The 23,172-nt window shown below is 37.5% G+C and overlaps 1 protein-coding gene across 1 annotated transcript in view; it reads right to left on the minus strand.

Annotated features, from left to right (window-relative positions):
- Positions 1–23,172, minus strand: part of LOC127518030 (membrane-associated guanylate kinase, WW and PDZ domain-containing protein 1-like) — a 104,130-nt gene that overhangs the window by 20,763 nt on the left and 60,195 nt on the right. Inside the window, exons 6-13 of the mRNA XM_051904312.1 lie at positions 22,099–22,282; positions 20,900–20,970; positions 18,215–18,280; positions 17,769–17,936; positions 14,207–14,741; positions 11,043–11,610; positions 10,887–10,950; positions 9,856–10,233 (exon numbers count right to left, since the gene is read on the minus strand). Of these exons, the coding sequence (XP_051760272.1) occupies positions 9,856–10,233; positions 10,887–10,950; positions 11,043–11,610; positions 14,207–14,741; positions 17,769–17,936; positions 18,215–18,280; positions 20,900–20,970; positions 22,099–22,282 (2,034 nt within the window). The remainder of the gene's footprint in view (positions 1–9,855; positions 10,234–10,886; positions 10,951–11,042; positions 11,611–14,206; positions 14,742–17,768; positions 17,937–18,214; positions 18,281–20,899; positions 20,971–22,098; positions 22,283–23,172) is intronic.

A 23,172-nucleotide genomic window follows, 5' to 3' on the forward strand; every position in this document is an offset into this window, starting at 1 on the left:
ATTTAGCGTCTGATTTATGACAGGCTTTTTTTGGGCGTTAAATAATAACGCGCAAACACCAGTAAATTAACTAGTGCAAACATTAGTAAATTTCCTTGCGTGATTCATTTAAATACTCTCCACCCATAAATTTTGCGTCTGAAAGGGAAACTCCTACAAATTCATATGCAATAAGGTCAGCCGCAAAAATAATTGTCCACCCCTTTTCAGCGTATTTTTTTACTGCATGTCTTAGTAAATCCTGACAGTAGTTTTCTAATGCCAAAAGAGGGGCCAAAATCTGGCCCCATGTGTGAACGGGACCTTTTCAAAAATACCGGTAAATCAGTTCTGGCAATTTACCAGTATGAAAAGTTGTAACATTACTAGTCAGTTACCAGTATGATGCTGTGTGTGGACAAAGAATGAAGATTACCGGTATGAGCATGTATGAAATTAAAATGCGCTGACTAAAGAAGTCTGCTTTGGGCCAGTCATAAAGTTCTTATGGAGATGACGCAATTACTTTGCACTGTTTACAGTTAGCTCCACTGCTTTTTAATAGTTTATGTAAATATGCGCTAGATGGACATCTTTGACCATTTTGCCGTGTCTTGCAGCTTTTTCAGTGTGTCGCGCTTGAGACCCTGGCTTCTTTTCCATTCATAAGTGATGCAGCTCTGCAGTTGGATACTATTATGCGCTTCTCGTGTTTTTAAGAGCAAAAATGTATTCTGTGTTCATCCCTTATGCCTGTCATTCAGAAGTCAAAAAAAATTTGTCAAATTGAACAGATAGTGAAACTAAAGAGCTTCTCCTCATACGGGCGAATGAAGACAAAGGCGCAGCATTAAAAGAAAACTTATGTCTGACATCACACAATTTAACGGTATTTCAGTGCTGATGTGTGAATGGTCTCTTAATGGTAAAAAGCCAGAATGCCATTGCTTGTGAGAACATTTGTTTATTTACAAGTAAAGCAATTCTGGTAATTTACTGGGATTACTGTGTGAAAGGGGCTAATGACTCAATCATAAAAAGTTACTTATTTAGTTCCTGAATGAGCCAATGTTTTTGAATGAATCAATTGAATGAATGATTCAGTGACTCACTTACTCATAAAGACAGTCACTTGTTGCCACCTACTGGCATAACCATGTAACCTGAAGAAAGAGTTGCTGTAAAATCCACAGACTGACAGTCTGTCTACAACAAAGATGAGCACAGTGATACAAACAGTGCGGTCTTTAAGTAACACTGATGAAAGTTTGTAATATAGTAGCAGTCTTTGTACATCTTCATCTCAATAATAAAAGTGCTCCACAGCTGCTGAAATGCACTGGCTGGCACTGTAACACCATTCACTTCAGAAGACCAGCGCTGCATACTAAAATACAAGAGAGAGACTGAGCGGGACAAGAGAAAGACACAGAGAGAGTGTGTGATACTCTAATTTCTCATGACATGAGGAATATGTGCACAACTTGTAAGACATAAACACTTCTGACAGAGTTAGCAAACAGCAACTTGAACCAAATGGAAAAAAAGTCTGTCAAGGAAATACATTACTCACCAAATGCATATGAGGAGCGAGGCAATAATTACAAAACATAATTAAAAAGATTACAAGCCTCGGCATTCAGTTACTGCAATGATTGTCTAAAATATATCACAACTGAAGCAGAAGTATGAATACGAGACCGGTATGAATGAGATGAAGATTGGTTATCTTGCTAGTTAATGAACAGAAGATGTTCTGCAGATGTGCTATTGATTTAGGTACAATGCAGTACTGCTTTTTTTGAAGCCCAGAGCAAATAACGCATAGGGCTTTCGCACCGTAACAATAATAGCTGTGTGGTGTGTGTGTGTGTGTGAGTCTAGGGGAATGTTTCAGTCACACTTTGTGCAATAAGAATGGAGTTTTGACAGCAAAAGCCCCCCAAACAATTTTTAACAGGTCAAAAACACACAGAGATGTTACAAAACACCATCAAATATTACTTTTGTGTAATTAGTTTCTCTACATAAGGACCTGAGTTTTGCATACGCAAAATACACACACAACTTTGTTTTTCTATTATGGTGGGGGACTTTCCAGTGATTTTAATTGTGTGTTTATACTGAGCGAAAGAGATTTGCATCCCCTAAAAAAAAACTGTATAAATTATTCCTCAACATATAGACGCATATCTATACCCAAACGCACTGCAGATATCGTCTGTCGTAACAGTTAAAATTAACAGGCCATAGAGCCTATCAAACTCCATAATAGTAAAGCACTACATATCTCTCCCATTTAAAACACTCTGCATCAGCACTGACATTCTCCCAATAGGAATATGACAGCTAGCTGATTATCATTTTAAGAAATATGGGATGAAATCAAGTAAGAGAAAAAAACAAATATTTACGTTTGGAGTCCTTCACACTTTTCAAGGCAGACTGCAGTCTCTCCAGCATGGCTTGGTGTGTGCGTGTGTGTTAGTGTGTGTGTGTATGTGGAGGCAGGGTCCCGATCCCGGATCACACTCCGTTTAAATCCCCAAACATGTGAGAGCGATTACGCGGAAGGGTCATAATGAGAAAACGAATGGAGGGCATAAACAAACAAGTGAAGAAAACAAAACAGAACGAGCTTCTGTCTCGCCGTGCGAGCGAGCTGCTTACTGTAGCGGGTTCATTTTCCTTTGGCAACTGGAGTCGGTGAATGAGAGAGAGGGAGAGAGGTGGACAGGCAGAGAAAAGGAGGGAATAAAGACAGAGAGATGGAGATAAGAGGAGGGGCGATAAGAGAGCGAACGAGATGAACGATTTAATCCTTGGACCACTGCAGAGCGGGGGGTGCCGATCAGGGGAAGGGAGGGAGCGAGAGAGACCTACATGCACATACAGTATGTGTGTAATCTGACTTTGGCATTGCTGATGCATGCTGGTCATGCCAATAAAAAGCATTTGAGGGATTGAAATTAATGCTGTATCAGTGCAGTGAGCATATGACAACACTGGTGCAATGTAAAATTGAAAATAGTTTATTGATAATTCACCCAAAAATTAAATTCTTGTCAGCATTTATACAGCCTTGTGTCATTTCAAACCTGCATGACTTTTTTCTTATGTGGAATACAAAAGGTGAATTTTTGAGAAATATACTGCACATTGTTTTCCAAGTAAATGGGGCTATCAATTATGTAAAAGCACTATAAGTCTATCATAAAATACATTGTAAAATTGCTACAGTAAAAACCTGTCACTTGTTTAACAGTAAAATACCTTACCATATATAATGAATAATGAATATATATATATATATATATATATATATATATATATATACACATATATATATATATATATTAGTGCTGTCAACGTTAATGCGTTAATGCATGTGATTATTTTTTTCCAGTTTAACACGTTAAAAATATTTAACGCAATTAACATAGCATCCATTTTTTCTGACATCCTTTGGTTAGCTTTACAATATATGATCACACTCTTATTCATGCAAATGCTTTTAAACCATTCAAGCGGAATGTCTGACTCCTCACACACACACACACACACACACACACACACACACACACACACACACACACACACACATCCAGTGTTGGGAAAAGTTACTATTAAAAGTTATGCATTACAATATTGCGCTACTCCCTAAAAAAGTAACTAATTGAGTTCTTTTTATGAAAAGTAATCTGTTACATTACTTTTGCGTTACTTTTTCTCACCTGGGCTGGGCTTGCTTGTTAGTTTTGTAATAAGAACAAGTTTGATTTTTGGCAAATATTAAGGCCCTTTCACACCAAAAGTGAAATGAATAAGCCTCAGGCTGAAGGAAATGCATATTTACAGCTGTACAGTAGAGTGCGCAACTCAAACAAACCTTTCAGCTGTGCTGCCATTCTGGATTAAAGAAGAATAGGATACAGGAGAAGGAAGTTTAACACTCTTTTTTTTTTATTGCAATTTTTGAACAATAAACATACAAGGGCAATAAAATATTTTACATTAAATATTCAGTTTAACACTCTTATTTCTAAATCTAATCTAAAGACATTTTTGCTTAGTATGTTTAAATTAGAGACAGGAGAGCTGTCAGTCAATAAATGTGAAAAGTAACTTGTACTTAAGTAACTTGAAGACTTGAAGTAAATTGAAAAAAGTAACACGTTACTTTACTAGTTACTGGAAAAAGTAATCTGATTACGTAACTCAAGTTACTTGTAAAGCGTTACCCCCAACACTGCACATGACGCACAGAATATGGAAAGATGCACGCCAGTATCATGCGCAAAGACAGTGTGCCAGAATCGAGTTCTCTTTTGAGCTTGAACGAACAATAACACATAAGCAGCCTTGAATGAGTTAAATAAAGTGTTAAACGAAAGTAAAGAGTTGTTTGAAAGTGGGACGCGTGTGAGATAGCGTCGTGCAGCTCTTAAAGTGACAGCAGCCAATTGCTGTCTGTCATTGAAGATAATCAAAGAACAAAGGTAACAGAAAAAATTACTCACTGCTGTTGACTAAAGAACTTTTGTAGCTTTAATAAGGATTAATCTACATTTAATTTAGGCTATAACTTATGCAGTGCAGACTGTTCGATTTTTTCTGTATATTTCCTATCTAGACAGGTAGGAAGGACACAGGTAAATATGACATTTATTATGGGTTTATGTGATGATTGTTTTAAGTTCACTTAAATTAAATGTTTTTTTTTTGTTGTTATTGAATGGCTATAATTCATGTTTAAAATTTGGTAAAAATCTATTTCATCGACTGTGAATTAAAGCAGGGTTTCTCAAACTGGAGGTTTGTGAGGGAACTACAGGAGGTTTGTGAATTGCAGGAAAGCTAATAATTAATTATATCAAAGGTAAAATGAAAATTAAATAAATAAGGGCAGCATGATAATCGTGATACAGCTTAGTGTGATTATCAAATCAAAAATTGCAATTTAATTAAATAATTGTACAGTCTGCAGTGCTGGGTAGTAACTGATTACATGTAATCTGGATTGCGTAATCAGATTCCAAAAATTAAATACTTGTAATTAGATTATAATACGTGTTAAAATTCTCGTAATCAGACTACAGTTGCTTTTTTTATTGAAAAAGTAGTTCAAGTAAACTTCAAGTAAATATTTTACACCTAAGGAGTTTGGCTGAAAAAATTCATGGGTTGGGAGCCCCTGAATTAACATATAATTTCACGAGTTCACATATACATATAATTAGATAGAGAAAAGTAATGCGTATTTGGCGTGCTGTCCAGGGGGAGGGCTCCGAGCTCGGAATTTTGGCCCGAACCCAGAGTACTCCCCCCGGATGTGGTTATGAGAGATAGAATTAGAAGTGAGGAGATGGAGTGGTGGAGGGATGCTGATAAACTGTCAATCGAACAGAGGTACGTCTGCCGTATATATACCTCCGTTGGTTGATTAGCTGAATGCTTTCCACCTGTGATAATTAGTCTAATTATCTGCACCTGCTCCTCCCGAATTTTGTTAATAAAACATCATTTACGGTGAACAGTCACATTCTCAGACACCCCTATGTGAAATTATACATATGATTATATTTTATTAAATAATTTTGTTTCTTTTCATTTTTGTTATCAGTATTGTACATTAGAGTGTTTTTTGTTACAATTTGTGTTATTTAGTTAATGTTTACTGCATTATTTTAGTATTGTGTGTTACCCTGATGGTGTTTTGCCTTTGTGTGTATGACCCTGTGCACTTGTATTATTACGGTGGTTATCAGTATATTTTAAGGGTGTAAGCACGGTCGCCTTGAACTGAGCCCGAGCGTGATTGTCCCCCCTCCCCCCTCCCCACTCCAATTCCTGTTCATCAATAAGGTGAGAACCAGACCCGTTATAAACCCAAAAACACTCGAATTAATTGAAAAGTGTAATATCCAAGTAGTAATAAAGATGTTTGCCGTCGTAATGATGACAGTAGTGCACACAAAAGTAGTACATAGCTGTTCCGTGTTCCGGCACGGTTAGCGCTCAAACTGCATGCGTACCGTGCTTGAGCCTAACTGAACCGTGCTCTGGCCCACTTCTTCCTAGGACGGCTAAATGAACTGCGCCCGGGCACGGTAGTTTGGTAGTTCAAGTAGATTAAATTGCTATTATATTACAATTTAACAAAACTGTACAAATTGTTACAAATTGTAGAATATACAATATATCCTATACACGGTCACCATAGTTTTTTATATTGAGTTTCTGGTAACCACAGGTGCCGGTTTTTAGTGTAAAATTAACACAATATTTACAGTGTAGCCCATAAAATTAATGTACAATTTTGCAAATTTTCTGAAGCAAAATTATAATTTAGGTGACAAATACACCAAAATTTAAATCGTTAATGAATAACTAAACTTTAAAAATGGTCAGTCCGTCAAAGTTTTCGTATGGCCACAATACTTGAACTTTTTGTGTTTCACTTCAGAAACAAAGTAATTTGGGTTTGGAAAAATCATAAAAGTGAATAATAATAATTTTTGGGTGAAATGTCCCTTTAAGAGATCCACTGGCAGTGGCACAACTAGGATAATCACTCTTATTGATTCATTGATCTTGTAACTCTCATGTTTTGCTTGCTGACAGAATTCTTTCTCTCTTTATAATTCTCTCAGTGTCTCCCCTGACATATCTTATATCGACATCATCTCTGAATTTTATATGGCTCTACAGTCATCAGCTGTACACACAAACACACACATTCAGTGTTTCATCAGGCATCAGGCGAACTCTCTTTTATCTCCATACTGAGCCTTTAATTGCCAGACATTTATGTACGGTACATGTGTAGGAACACAAATGAGCTACTCGATTTTTTATTTTAGGCTATTTTCCAAATAACTGAGAAGAACAGGATCAATTATATGAGCCAGACTTGATCTAGCATTGCCCATTTGAGAACTATAGCTTAACAAAACTGGAAACAAGCTAACCAACAGGTCAAAATAACACAGGGTTTATGTGAATGGTACTACAATTAAACTATATAACTATAAAGTATAAACCTTAAAAAATATATAATTCATTTATAATACTGTAAAAATCTTAAATATTAACGTCGATTCTAATTTAGACTCTGAGGTTGTGTAAAACATCACGACAGCACATTCAGCTCAAAAAGATTATGAAATCAAGTCATACAGAAGAGAAGCATCTGAGATATTGATATACATGGAAACAGCTGTGACATTGGGGACAGGCACTTTTTTAGATGCTCATGCTTTAGTGATGCCATGGCCTCAATAAAAACCAAAGGAACACTGAGCAAAATGAGGTCATTGTGGGCTTAGGTAGGGGAGAGTGGGAGGGTGAAGGAGGGGTGCGTGTATCCGGGCCTGACTGTTGGCAGGCCTCGGTGTTGGCAGGCCTCTGTCTCACTGTCAGTCAGTCAACTTAATACAGCTGCCACTAAATAAGCCCAATTATGCATATAACACAGTCACCGCTTTAAATGTATCATACATTTTAACCAACAACATTAAATAGCATGGAACTCGATGGAGCTTCATTAATATAGAAATTTTGTGAATTCCTAACTACATTACTGTTCAAAAGATTGGAGTTGGTAAGAATTGTAATGTTTTTGAAATAAGTATCTTATGCTCAGCAAGGCTGCATTTATTTGAACAAAAGCACAGTAAAAACAATAATATTTTGAAGATTTGTCATGCAGAGTTGTAGACAGACAGTCACAAAGTGCTGCAAACATGTCGTAATTTTCATAATTAAGAGATAGCAACCCGTGACTTTTCACTCTGAGCTGTTTATGTCCTCAGACTCAGATTTATGTTTTTCTATATGGCAACACTATCAACGCCAAAATGAATCTGCAGCAGTCAGGTGGTACAAGTCAGAGCTCTTTAAAGGGTTAGTTCACCCAAAAATGAAAATTCTGTCATTAATTACTCACCCTCATGTCGTTCCACACCCGTAAGAACTTTGTTCATCTTCGGGACACAAATTAAAATATTTTTGATGGTCCAGAAAGGTACTAAAGACATTGTTAAAATAGTCGACATGACAGCAGTGGTTCAACCTTAATTTTATGAGCCGTCGAGAATACTTTTTGTGTGCAAAAACAAAACAAAAATAACTTTATTCAACAATTTCTTCTCTTCCCTGTCATTATCCTTACGCAGTTGACGCAGTAAGCACAGTGAAGGCTTCCGTGTTTATGTCCGAATGCCGGCTCAGTATTGGCCAAAGCTGATCACGAGAGCAGCGCGACACATGCGTGTGATGCTGACGCAGGAGCCGGACAATAATGAGTCGCCATTCTGACGTAGAACCTGGAGGCACTGGACGTAAAAAATGTATGAGAATGACACAGAAGAGAAGATATTGTTGAATAAAGTCGTTATTTTTGTTTTTGTGCACAAAATGTATTCTCGTCGCTTCATAAAATTAAGTTTGAACCACTGCAGCCACTGCAGTCACGTCAACAGTTTTAACGATGTCTTTAGTACCTTTCTCGACCTTGAAAGTGTTGATTATATTGCTGTCTATGGACAAGCCATATACCTCTTGGATTTCATCAAAAATATCTTAATTTGTGTTCCGAAGATGAACGAAGGTCTTACTGGTGTGGAACGACATGAGGGTGAGTAATTAATGACCGAATTTTAATTTTTAGGTAAACTAACCCTTAAAGTTGCTTTGAGACATGAGGTAATTTAACATAGTCTCTCGTGATGCTTTGCACGTTCATGTGTTTTGGTAGAGGCCTGGTTTGGAGGGCGCTCCAAAGGGAGGGTGGGATCTTATGCTTTTAAAGCTAGCTTGCTATTGCTAGCCTTTACGAAACTGGACACCCTAGCTTTAAAGTCTTTGTTGATTATTATTGAACATTGTTTTTTTTGCTTTTTTTCTCTCTGTATATCCTGGGGGTGCACATCACAGACGATCTAACCTGGAGCACCACATCACTCTCCAAGAAGGCCCAGCAGCGCCTCCACTTCCTGCGCCGACTGAAAAGAGCAAGTCTCCCCCCACCCATCCTCACCACATTCTACAGAGGCACCATTGAGAGTTTGCTGACCAGCTGCATCACTGGCTGGTATGGAAAACTGCAGCGCGGCAGACCGCAAGACCCTACAGTTAAAAGTAAACACAGATGCAAAGATCATCTGTGTCTCTCTTCCCTCCATCCTGGACATTTTCCTTGCACGGTACTCCAGCAAAGCCACCAGTATTGTGAAGTAATGCACCCATCTCTCCCACAGTCTCTTCTATCTCCTGCAGTCAGGAAGAAGCATCAGAGCGCCGCTCTGTCAGACTTCTCAACAGCTTTTTCCCCAGCTGTCAACTCCAGTCACCCCACTCACCTCTGAACCCACCACTGGACACTTTAAGCACTCCCTGCTACCCAGACTCAACAAGGTAATACATATGTTTACATGTACATACACTACAAATTCATCTTGCACTGTCTCCAAGTTCCACTGTTTGCCCTGAATGTCTCTTTATACGCTTTTTCTTTGTAGCACTGCACTAGGTGTACAACTCTTTTATGAGTGTGCAAGTGTATATTTATTTGTAGATACTTTCAGTAGGTTAGCTATGTGTAGGTTTATACTTCAACTGTTTATATGTTTATATTTATGTTTAAATATGTAGCACCGTGATCCTGCGGGGCACAACATTTCATTCCACTGTATGTCTCTACATACAGCAGAATGACAATAAAGATCACTTGACTTGATTATGGAGGAGAAATGATTAGTTTGGACTTGAATACTCTTTAAAACTTAGTAAGACTCAGGAAATATCTTGCATCAAATGGTGGTCATGGTGTACTTGCAGGATATTGCATGGTGTTGGTGCATTACAAATACTCACCTTTGACATTTTCCACATCCTGAGAGGCGATAACAAATCCAAAGCCTTCACCTGGCTTCCTCTTCAGCTCCACCTCATACCCCCGCAGCACAGGTTGTTCTTTCTGCTCTGTTTTTACTCTGGGACTGAGCACCGTCCCTCCTTCCTCCAAACTCATCCAATCACGTGGCTCAAGCGTGAGAGTGACAGGTACAGAATCCAGGAAGCTGGTGCTCTGGACCAATGAGGAGCGCACCAGCGCTGGAGAGGGCGGAGTGAGAGAGTTACGCGATAATGGCACAGAGTCGGTAAGAGGGACTTCAGAGTCGGAGGCGGAGCGAGGAGGGGGAGGAGTTAGTCGCCGCACAGAATTAGGGGAATTGGAGAAATGTGAGGTGCCTACAACGAGAGGACACAATTATTTGATAAACAGGGATGAAGATTACACAATTGTTATTGATTTTCTGCAATCTAAAAATGCCACTTTTTAAAAAAAAATAAAAATAGTACATACAGTAGGGTCTAAAGTCTGAAAATAATATGAACATTTTCATATCATATGATCAGCAGCACAACAATTTGAGTGAACTGAAAAATCAACATGAATATCTGAATGTCTAATTATTTGGTTTGTCGAGCTGCATGAACTCCACAATTTTGATCTGATGATCAGGTATACACAATGTAATGTAATGTAATGTAATGTAATAAAATAAAATAAAATAAGAACAATTACCCAGAGCCTGTAAGGTTTTTATTCAGCCAATATATATTCAAAATATAATGAACTGTGGTGGTGGCCAAAATTTCAATATCATACCTACTGATGATAATGTTATGGAGAATTATTTGAAAATATTCTAAAATTATCACATGATCAATGTCACAAATTTGATTATTTGATTAGTGACCTATAAATAGTGCAGAATCTAATATATATATACACATTTCAAAATCCTAAAGCTTTGTTTATTTGAAAGTATAAATGGAGCAAAATGTATATTTTCAATGTGAACACTGTATGTAATGGAATAAGTGAACATATAACTTACCCCCTCTGTAAACCAGCAGAATAACCTCTCCTTTTTTAGTGTGTTCTTGCAAAATCCTTTGGACCTTGAATAATAAACATAAAGAATTTATATACTAATAATAACTGTACACCTTAACAAAAAGCTTAAGCTGAATACAATCAGCTCTTTTTCTACCTGTGCAAAACTGAGACTTTGTACATCAGCACCATTGATCTTCACAATGGCATCTCCAGACTGCAGCCCATTACACTGTCTGTGGTCCCAAACTTTCTTTACAAGGGTCTGTCTGCCTCCATGACCTCCTGCTGTCACACTGAACCCCATATTGCTGCCCCTCTCACATTTAGCCAAGGCAACAGGGACTAATTCCCCACTTCCCGCCATTCCTCCAACTCCACTGCCAATCACAGCGCTCATGGCTCCGGGTGAAGGAATGCTGTTCGGGCTGCCACTGCTGGCACTGGCTGTGCCGTTGAAGGTGAAGTAAGGCCCGTCTGAATGGGCACTGCTAGGTGGGGTTAGCAGTGAATGCTGTGGTTTACGGAGATGGGAGTAGCGCCTTCCTCCTCCTGGAGAGAAAGCAACAGGACCCGGACTTAGTTCTGTGTGGGGTAGGGGCAATCGAGATATGGGCGGTGGAGTACTTGAGGAAAGGTCACTCTCAGAAGATTTGAAGGAGTACAGGCGTAGAGGTGGTGGAGTGGAGAGAGAGTTGTTGTTGTGGTTACGGATGACCGAGGCCCTGTGAAGATAAAAAGAGAAAGACCATGTGGTCAGGCAAAGCAAATCACAGTAGACATAATGTATCATGATCAGGGTTGGTAGGAACAGAATACATGTACAGTGCACAGCATAAATGAATACACCCCCTTCTGAACAAATACAAAAGATGTATTTCTTTATGATCACTAATACAATTCATGGAAAGATGGCAAAACTAAAATGTATTAAACATATACATAATAAAAACTGAGAAATATATGTCATTAATAGGTATAAAATTAATAGCCAATTTTGTTTAAATTAAGGATTTCAGAAATGAGTACACCCTAGATTTAATTCAACAATTTTATAATATTCTATCACTTAGTATGCCCTCCATAATTTTGAATATACTGCTCTGACCCTTCTTGGCATGGAGTGTACAAGTTCATGACAAATTGTCACATCTGTCCTGTTTAACTCCTGGATGATGAGCTCCTTAAATGCCCTGATCTTTAGTGGGGAGTGCTGCTCAACTCGTCTCTACAGAATTCCCCACAGGTGCTCAAGAGTGTTAAGATTGAGTGCAATACATGTCCACAGAAGGTTTTTCACCTTGGGAGAATGCATATCCTCATTGCCATGTTGAAAAATGTCCAACAATGCAGGGAATGAGGAAAGGGTAACATCTTCTGTTTCAAGTTTGTGTATTAAATTACACAGTGGTGTGGGAATTCATGACAGCATTGATAAAGCACAACTCCCTCACACCTTCAGCACTCATACATCCCTATATAAGAGCTTTACTACCACTGAACTTTACTGTGGGAACCAGGCACTTCTCACTGTACTCCTCCTCTAGTAACACCATAACATTTTTGATGCTGTTAGATCCAAAATGATTGATTTGGTCTTCATGAGACCAGAGTATTGATTCCCAGAATCTATATTTTGTAAATATGGGCTTTGGAAATGGCTAACTGACTTTATTGTGCTTTGGCTACAGTAGGTAGTTCCAGTAAGAACAACAACCATGCATGTCATTTCTGCAGGCTGCATCTTACTCTGCGAGATAAACAGTCACTCTTTTCATAGCTTTTGCTGGCTCTGAGACACTCGCTTGGTATTTCACCTGATTATTTTAGGGGCCTTGTCACAAGTCCATTGTTTTTGAATTTCTGTGTTACTTTTGCTATATTTTCACACTTAAAACAGTATTTCGGTAATCCTCTTGTACCACTGTCCTCTTTTGTGCTAAGAAATAAGTCTCCTGACAGTTCTCTCCCAAGTGCTTTCATTGCATTAAGTCTGAGAATGATTCAGTGGGCTATATAACACTTTTAATTGTCAAGAAATTACTTCTCTTTAAATGTTTTTGTTCAACATACTTACCTGTTTATCAAACATTGCCTTAAACTTACACCAGAAAATTTTTATTTCATTTTATTTAGTAACTTTTAGGAGGGTGTACTCATTTTTGCTGCACAACATTTTATCACCTTGATAAGAAAATCTTATTTTCCTGAATACTTTTGACATGCTTCTTTGGTAATTGATTAAGCAGACTTGCTGCAACATTATATCTCTAAAGAACCCTAACATGTCTTCTAAGTAATTGAGTAATTGCTGACTTTCAGAAGTTTCAGAGGGGTGTACTCATTTATGCTGTGCACTGTAACAGCGAAAATATGAGTAACTGTATTCAGCTACAGTTACAACTTAAACGCTGGTAATTGGTTACATTCAAAAAGTATTTAGACTTAACAGTATTGAAAAACTCTTATGATGTGTGTTACATTCCTCCGAGTAGACAGAGGGCGCTGTCAAGAACAAACACTGATATCATTGAGGAACTTCAATTTGGGGATTTATAATATCATTCTGTTAATAACAAAAATGCTTTGACAGATGAAATATGTATCCAATAAAAACAAGATTACTAGAATATTTGGTTTATCTGTGTTTTTATGCAGAAATATGAGAAATATGAGAAATTCTTTAACCTTTAACATTGCAAAGGCAGCTACAAATGCATTTTCTACCTCATTCCGTGAAAAGAATCCACCTATGATCAGTAAAAAGAAGCTTTTTTATACACTCAGTGGGGTTTTGAAGTAAATTTTGAGAAACAGAAAAAAGTAAAACTAGTGTAAATTGCCATGTTATCATTTAGCTTTATGCTAAGCTAAAATGCTATTTCTAGTCCTTACATGCATTTTATGATAAAGTCTTTAATGATAAAGTCTGTCAAGAAAAATCAATTTCAAATCATAGATAGATTGATAAAATATAATAATAAAAAGTTTCTCGAGCATGAAATCAGCATATCAGAATGTTTTGTGAAGGATCATGTGACAGTGAAGACTGGAGTAATAGCTGCTGAAAATTCAGCTTTGCCATCACAGTGTTAAATTATATTTTAAAGTATCTTAAAACAGAAATCATAGAATTTCTGTTTTAAGATACAGTGTTAAATATGAAGTCAAACGAGTCAAAAAAAAAAAAAAGTAATCTAATGGAATATGTTACAAATTACATTTTACAGCATATATTCTGTAATCTTTAGTGAATTTTTAATAATAACCCACCCAACCCTGATCATAGCAGTGACAATATAACATATAAAATCCTTTCACCTCTGTGATCCAATCGCAGACACCACCTCACTGTCACTCTGGCTGGCTAGTTCTGCACTCTGTAACCTCCTTATGCTTCTTGCAGTGCGTGGCGGTCTCAGGAATCCACTCCCGTACCCGTTAGAGTACTGGTATGATGATGGAGGTCTTTGAGGTGAAGCAATAGGAGGTGAATTACCATTAGCATCCAGACTGAACCTTGATGCCCGTACTCTGAGATTCCTTGAGGATTCCCTCTCAAAATCAGACCACATGGGACCGTTGTGGCTGAGGTGTGGCTGTGAGTATGGGAGAGGAGCCTGGGCCTGGGGTTGGGTGGTGGTTGGTGGAGGTAGATGTAGTGACTGGTCTTGGGAAGCCGTTAGCCTAGAATTGGGCATCTTAGGGCAGCCGTCAGAGTTATAGAGCATGGGGTAGCCTCTTCGAACCACAACATCTACAGTGTGACCCACCGGGATGGCTTTCAACATTTCCACTACCTCTTTGTGAGAGAAGCCAAGCACACAGGTATCATTGATGTACACCAGAATGTCCGCTGGAAAAGGCAAGAGATGGAACGTATTAAATTGAATGCAATTCATAACATGAAAGTTCAACCCAAGTTCAAAACTATTTACGTTTTCCTCTCTCTCATAGCTACATGGTGAGTAGATAGGTCCATTCATTTTGAGGTAAATGTTCAAAAGTCTGAAACTCTGTGTGTAACTTTAAGGAACGTCACTACCAAACACCTTTTCTCTGCAATTAAGCTAACTTTTTTGGGTGTTATTCTATAAAATTAAGTGTGTACAGCTGTTCAGAACTGTGCTAGGTAACCATGTACTGATTTAAGCTAGGTTCAAAATAATCTAAAATTGTCACTACGAAACAGTCACGACTGAAACATGTGGTGAAGTTTCAGATGTGACATCATTTTTTTTTGGGTGTTATTCGATAAAATTTTGATTTTGTGTGTGTACAACTGTTCAGAACTGTGCTAGCTAACCATATGCTGATTAGCATCTTTGAGCTAGGCCTTTGAGCTAGGCTCAAAAGTATCTAAAATTGTCACTACCGAAACAGTCACGACCGAAACGTGGTGAAGTTTCGGTTGTGACAAAAGGGAACACATAATCCTTTATTTGGGGGAAATAAACACAATTTTAGTACAGCTATGCAAATATTTTAGTATGTTTTAGTAGTGTTTTAGTATGTGAGTTAAAATTTTGTAAAGTTTTGTGGTCACTATAAAAACATTACTGTCACTACCGAAAATGTGCAGTCACGACCGAAACATGGGATGTTTTGTCAAAAATAAAGTATATTGAATTATCTACTAAGATGTTATTATAGTGTTTGGTTCAATGTATATTCAAACTAATGAATCTTTAACTTTGAAATCAGTATGATGAACTTTATACCTTTTACAAAGAAAGATTGGATTCAAAATACAACAAATATCATAAATTACACTTGAAATATTGTTAAAATTGTAATTGTTATTGATTTATCTGTGAAAACTTTTTAATAAAATAGCACACAAAAAAAATACTACAAGGTAGATGTAAACAAAACCTCAATAGGTTTGTAGGTAACACATTTAAGGACAGTAAAAATATTCCAAAACTTTCTGAAAATTCGATCTGAGAATTAACTGAACAATTACTAAAAATGTGTACCTTGGATATTATACAATTTGCATTCATAAAAAAATTTGTGGAAAAAGACTTTATTTGTGGAAAGATTTTTTTCAAGATGATTCCAACTCAGATTTTGAACCAAATCTGTAGAATGGCCCATATATATATATATATATATATATATATATATATATATATATATATATATATATATACAGTGGGTACGGAAAGTATTCAGACCCCCTTAAATTTTTCACTCTTTGTTATATTGCAGCCATTTGCTAAAATCATTTAAGTTCATTTTTTTTCCTCATTAATGTACACACAGCACCCCATATTGACAGAAAAACACAGAATTGTTGACATTTTTGCAGATTTATTAAAAAAGAAAAACTGAAATATCACATGGTCCTAAGTATTCAGACGCTTTGCTGTGACACTCATATATTTAACTCAGGTGCTGTCCATTTCTTCTGATCATCCTTGAAATGGTTCTACACCTTCATTTGAGTCCAGCTGTGTTTGATTATACTGATTGGACTTGATAAGGAAAGCCACACACCTGTCTATATAAGACCTTACAGCTCACAGTGCATGTCAGAGCAAATGAGAATCATGAGGTCAAAGGAACTGCCTGAAGAGCTCAGAGACAGAATTGTGGCAAGGCACAGATCTGGCCAAGGTTACAAAAAAATTTCTGCTGCACTTAAGGTTCCTAAGAGCACAGTGGCCTCCATAATCCTTAAATGGAAGACGTTTGGGACGACCAGAACCCTTCCCAGAGCTGGCCGTCCGGCCAAACTGAGCTATCGGGGGAGAAGAGCCTTGGTGAGAGAGGTAAAGAAGAACCCAAAGATCACTATGGCTGAGCTCCAGAGATGCAGTCGGGAGATGGGAGAAAGTTGTAGAAAGTCAACCATCACTGCAGCCCTCCACCAGTCGGGGCTTTATGGCAGAGTGGCCCGACGGAAGCCTCTCCTCAGTGCAAGACACATGAAAGCCCGCATGGAGTTTGCTAAAGATGGTGAGAAATAAGATTCTCTGGCCTGATGAGACCAAGATAGAACTTTTTGGTCTTAATTCTAAGCAGTATGTGTGGAGAAAACCAGGCACTGCTCATCACCTGTCCAATACAGTCCCAACAGTGAAGCATGGTGGTGGCAGCATCATGCTGTGGGGGTGTTTTTCAGCTGCAGGGACAGGACGACTGGTTGCAATCGAGGGAAAGATGAATGCGGCCAAGTACAGGGATATCCTAGACGAAAACCTTCTCCAGAGTGCTCAGGACCTCAGACTGGGCCGAAGGTTTACCTTCCAACAAGACAATGACCCTAAGCACACAGCTAAAATAACGGAGTGGCTTCACAACAACTCCGTGACTGTTCTTGAATGGCCCAGCCAGAGCCCTGACTTAAACCCAATTGAGCATCTCTGGAGAGACCTAAAAATGGCTGTCCACCAACGTTTACCATCCAACCTGACAGAACTGGAGAGGATCTGCAAGGAGGAATGGCAGAGGATCCCCAAATCCAGGTGTGAAAAACTTGTTGCATCTTTCCCAAAAAGACTCATGGCTGTATTAGATCAAAAGGGTGCTTCTACTAAATACTGAGCAAAGGGTCTGAATACTTGTCTGATGTCTGCTTGTAATAGTGAAGTGAGAGAGAGCGTGTTCATAATGTCAAATTTAATTGTAAATTTGTGTGTCGGCAGGCAGTGATAGCTGGATTACTCCATGCAGGCCATTAGGATTAGAGGAAGATCGAGACTCTCGTTCAACAGAATCACACAATCACAACACTAATCCACAGTGGAACAGAAAGTGTAATATAGAGGAAGAGAGAAAGAGAGGAGCAACCTATAAATAAAACATAAAAATACCCTTTTTTGTAACCACAGTCCTCTACCGCAGTGGGCGTCTGAAGAATGATGAGGGCGGTTACCTGTGTTAAGTGTTGAAGGTCCTCCGGGAGTGATGCTGTAAATCTGCAGGAACTCCCTCCGCCTGCTGCCTCCCACTATGTTGAAGCCGAAGCCCCGTGGACCCTTCACCAAACGAGTGTGAACGGAGAAGCCTCTCAATTCACTCGGCTGGTCTGTAAACTCTGCCACTAAAAAGCACAAAATAAGGGAAAGAATATGGTGACAGGTTTAAATATGATGACAGACAGATTATTTGGGAAATTAACCCATTAAGAGTAAAGAAAAGAAGAAATGATTAACAGTACAAAAGATGGATGGTGAAAGGTAAAGAAAAATATGAAATTTTTCCAGAGACAAGTGAATCTAAATTCTGTCCCGCTAGCTCAACGAGTAGCACATGATGCTAGCACTGCTAAGATCATGGGATCAAATCCAAGGGAACACACAAACTGACAAAAATGTATACCTTGAATGCACTGTAAGTAGCTTTGTAAGTCTGTAAGTGTCTGCCAAATGCATGAATTTGAAATGTCTGAAGGAAAAGAGAGGTAGAAGTACAGACAGAGGTAAGCATTTGCATGTCTGAGCACATACTGTTCAAGCGTATGTTAAACAGCAGATTCACATGCAGCACTTTACAGCACAAAATGTAAAAACAACCATCAAAAGCAAGCATGGAATTTTGAAGCTGTAATGACATCTTGTTCCTATAACAAACAGTTATACCACCCTCTACAGTCAGCAATGATGTACTGCATTTCAGAAACAGACTTCAAATGCAATAACTTTGTAGTACACTTTGCAAACATTTGTACTCTTTTCTTATTAAAGAGTACTAAACCACTATTATTTAAGGTATTTAAGATGATTTATTTCCATTATATTTTATTTATTATTCTTTTAAATATTAATATAAAGTATATATATATACACATATATATATTCCAAAATCCAGTATTTCAAAATATTAGAATATTTCCTAAGATCAATCAAAAAATGGATTTGCAAAACAGAAAAGTTCAAGTTCTTTAAAGTATGTTCTTTTGTGCACTCAATACTTGATCGGCAGGACATATTACAGCAAATGACTTGCTCCTAGCACAAATTACAGCATCAGTGAAGTGTGGCATGGAAGTGATCAGCCTGTGGCACTGCTGAGGCACTATTGAGCCTTCAGATCATCTGTATATTGTTGGATCGACTGTTTCTCATCTTTCTCTTGAAAATATCCCATAGATTCAGGTCAGGCATATTGGCTGGCCAATAAAGCACAGTAATATCATGCTCAGCAAACCACTTGGAAGTGGTTTTTGCACTGTGGGCAGGTGCTAAAGTCCTTCTGGAAAAGGAAATCAGCATCTCCATAAAGCTTGTCAGCAGATGGAAGCATAAAGTGCTCCAAAATCTCCTGGAAGATGGCTGCATTGACTCTGCACTTGATAAAACACAATGGACCAACACCAGCAGACGTCACGGCCCCCCCAAATCATTATTGACTTCAGAAACTTCACACTAGACTTCAAGCAGCTTGGATTCTGTGCCTCTCCAGTCTTCCTTCATACTCTGGGACCATGATTTCAACATGAAATGCAAAATTTACTTTTATCTGAAAAGAGGACTTTCGACCACTGTTCACTGTCCAGTTCTTTTTCTCCTTAGCCCAGGTAAGATGCTTCTGACGTTGTCTCTGGTTCAGAAGTGGCTTGGTAGTCCTTTTCCTGAAGATGTCTGAGTGTGGTGACTCTTGATGCGCTGACTCCGGCTTCATTCTACTCATTGTGAAGCTCTCCCAAGTGTTTGAATTGGCTTTACTTGACAGTATTCTCAAGCTTGCGGTCATCCCTGTTGCTTGTGCACCTTTGCCTACCCAATTTCTTCCTTCCAGTCAACTTTGCATTTAATATGCTTTGATATACACTCTGTAAACAGCCACCCCATTCAGTATATATATATATATATAATATATATATATATATTTTAAATATATTTATAAATTAAATATACAGTTTACAAAATGAGTGTCTGAAATGATTTATCTGGTCAGCAGATTATCGTTTTCTTGACATGACATAAGAATTCTATTTAAGGAAAAGTTAACAATGTTATATATTTCCAATCCCATCTAAAAAAGGTTTGTTTTCAGTCTTCAATTCTTTGTAATTTCATCGAAATAATGACCAGTACATTCTTCAAAATCTCATTTGTTATCACACATCATGTTATACAAGTACAGATACTTAACCTTAAGTACTTTAAAATATAAATATTTTAAAAAAAAGTTACGTATGTGTATTTGTTGCGTATGATATTTGATACATCAGGCCTTTATGACTGATAAAGTATGATATAGAAGAATATGGATTTGATACTCACATTTTAATATGATTTTTCAAAAAAAAAAAACAATATTGTATGGATAATCGGGTAAACTAATTGCTTCAGTCCAGTAAATGTTCATTTTGAAATATTACTAAAAATAGAAAAGTTATTCTTTTACTTAATACAAATCAGTATATATTTTACAGCAGAAAGACACGTGTACCATGGCCTATACTAAAAGGCATTTTACTTGCTAAAAAGTATAAACTATCAATCAGATGACAGAGGGCACATAGTAGATTGTCTACAGCAGGTTTTTCAGTAAAACTTTTAGGGCTTAGAAAAACTGTGTATCAAATATAATACAGAAGGCTTTATACTGTAGGGTTAAGAACATGTCAAACCCTCCGTTCATAGGTAGTTTTAAAATGTAAATTTTACTACCTGAATTGATCAATGTAGCAAATTGAAGAATTACCCACATTTCTGATCGCTTTTTAAGAAGGGAAAGATGTTTTGTTCATGGGTGATATTTCATGCATTTTAAACTTCGATGACGATTAAAAGTGTGCCTTTTATCATTTGGCATTAAAATCACAATGTGACAAACCCTATATACCCTTTATAAAAGAGTCATGTAGCTGCATGAACATCTGTCTTTAAATCAAGCTAATAAAAGCTCCCTAGATAAAAAAGTGTGGACTATAACTTTTATACAGTGCATATACTAAATATTTATTGTTATTTACATCTAAAACTGTTACATGACTTAAACCCCAATGGGAAAAAAAGGCAATAGAATAGAATAGAATAGAATAGAATAGAATCTTACATTCTGTCATACAGACATTCTCTCTGCTGTGAGTTCGGCGATTAAGCCAAGAGGATGGCTTTAGATGATGGCTGCAGGACAAACACATAACACAAGAGGTCAGTGTTGTCAAATAGGACAGTCATTTAAATCACCACTGTCCATGACTGTAAACATCACACTTAAAATAATTGTGCTGCTAATAAATTTATGACAGGTTGAGGTTTTTAATTATATACTTCATATTGTTTTATAAGTGATGGGCTGCAGGTCTGTTCTAATAGAAAACCATGCTACATAATAAAAAGCAGTTAATCATATAATTGTGCATAGTTAAAGGGATAGTTCACCCAAAAATGAAAATTATCCCATGATTTACTCACCCCCAACCATCCTTGGTGCATATGACTATCGTCTTTCAGATGAACACAAGCGGAGTTATATTAAATAATATTCTCGCTCTTCCCAGCTTTATAATGGTAGTAAAGGAGGTGTGAGATTTTGAAGCCCAAAAACATGCATCCATCCATCATAAATATAATCCATATGGCTTCAGGGGGTTAATAAAGGCCTTTTGAAGTGAAGCGATGGGTATTTGTAAGAAAAATATCCATATTTAAAACTTTATAAACTATAATAAATTGTTTCCAGCAGACGGAATTTTCAATTTTGGGTGAACTATTCCTTTAAGATAGCAAAAAAGTCTTAATTTTTAAATGGGAGGTGAAAATATTTCCATATCTCTTGACTGTGTGTCCAATCAGAGTCTACCATACTGAGCTGCAAATTCATTTGTCTATTGATTAAAGCCAATAACCAGCACAGGTTGTGTGACATTCCCTCATCCTCAAAAAACAAGATCAAAACTATGCAAGTTCAATAAAATTTGACCTAAACCGCATTAAAAACAAATAAATTAAAACTTTTTTTAGCAATATTAATAAACAATTTTTGTATATGTTAAGTGCCGCTTGAAAACAAAAACTGACCCCACTGACTTTCATTGTACAGACAAAAACAGAAGAAACATTCTTCGAAATATCTTATTTTATGTTATGCATTTTTGGATGAACGATCCCTTGATGTCCAATGTAAAATTTGGGTCCTAAAGCAAAATCAGCTGTGTTTTTAGTGCTCTAAAACATATGGTCCCAACAGTATATGCTACACTTTATACTAACAATATAAATCATTCATATAGTGATCATTAATCTTCTTACTCTTTGTAATAGGCATTCCCTGAGTCACTGTACATCATCTCCCAGTTTTCCGACCCTGTCACCCGTGCACCTCTACGGGGTCCGAGCCCATTCTCCAAGGCACTGCCGTCTCCTCCGCTTGACTCTCGTGATTGGCTGGGGGATGAAGTGGGGGCGGGGGCACTGCTTGCTCCAGCCGAACCACCTAAAACACCAATGAAGAGAAAACAAGACTTCTGAAATGACACGGTTTACGAAACACAAAGACTATTCTGGCTGAAAGCTTCAATTTGAACATTCATTGAATTATTATTCAAAGTCATTCTGTTTTCTATTCAGCACTAAATAGGTTCATTTCTCCTATTGGACATATGAAAGCAAGAAAAACAGCAAAATGAAACTATCATTGCGCATTACCATTATATAGGTTTCTATTTATAGTTTGCTATTTTGCAAATGTCCCCACAAAGATGGCAATATATCCGAAATCCTTGTCCTTTTTTGGTCCCCAATGAGAAGACAGCTTTGAAATCATACTAAGTGATGTAAAATACAGAATGTTCTCTGTGATGGGAAGAGTTAGTGGATAGAATATACAGTTTGTACAGTATAAAAATCATTATGACCATGGAATGTCCCCTGGAAGCATTAAAACCGTGTCTGTGTGTGTGTAAATAGCTACATACCCATTGCAGCTAAATACAGTTGCCATACTATAACTGAATGAAATGATCTCTGTAATTATACAGAAAGCATACACTACAGTATCTCACAGAAGTGAGTACTCCCCTCACATTTTTGTAAATATTTGATTATATCTTTTCATGTGACAAAACTAAAGAAATGACACTTTGCTACAATGTAAAGTAGTGATTGTACAGCTTATATAACAGTGTAAATTTGCTGTCCCCTCAAAATAGCTCAACACACAGCCATTAATGTCTAAGCCACAAAAGTGAGTACACCCCTAAGTGAAAATGTCCAAATTGGGCCCAATTAGCCATTTTCTCTCCCCGATGTCATGTGACTCGTTAGTGTTACAAGGTCTCAAGTGTGAATGGGGAGCAGGTGTGTTAAATTTGGTGTTATCGCTCT

The sequence above is a fragment of the Ctenopharyngodon idella genome, chromosome 8 (assembly GCF_019924925.1).
Source record: "Ctenopharyngodon idella isolate HZGC_01 chromosome 8, HZGC01, whole genome shotgun sequence".
In the NCBI taxonomy this organism is placed as follows: Eukaryota; Metazoa; Chordata; class Actinopteri; order Cypriniformes; family Xenocyprididae; genus Ctenopharyngodon; species Ctenopharyngodon idella.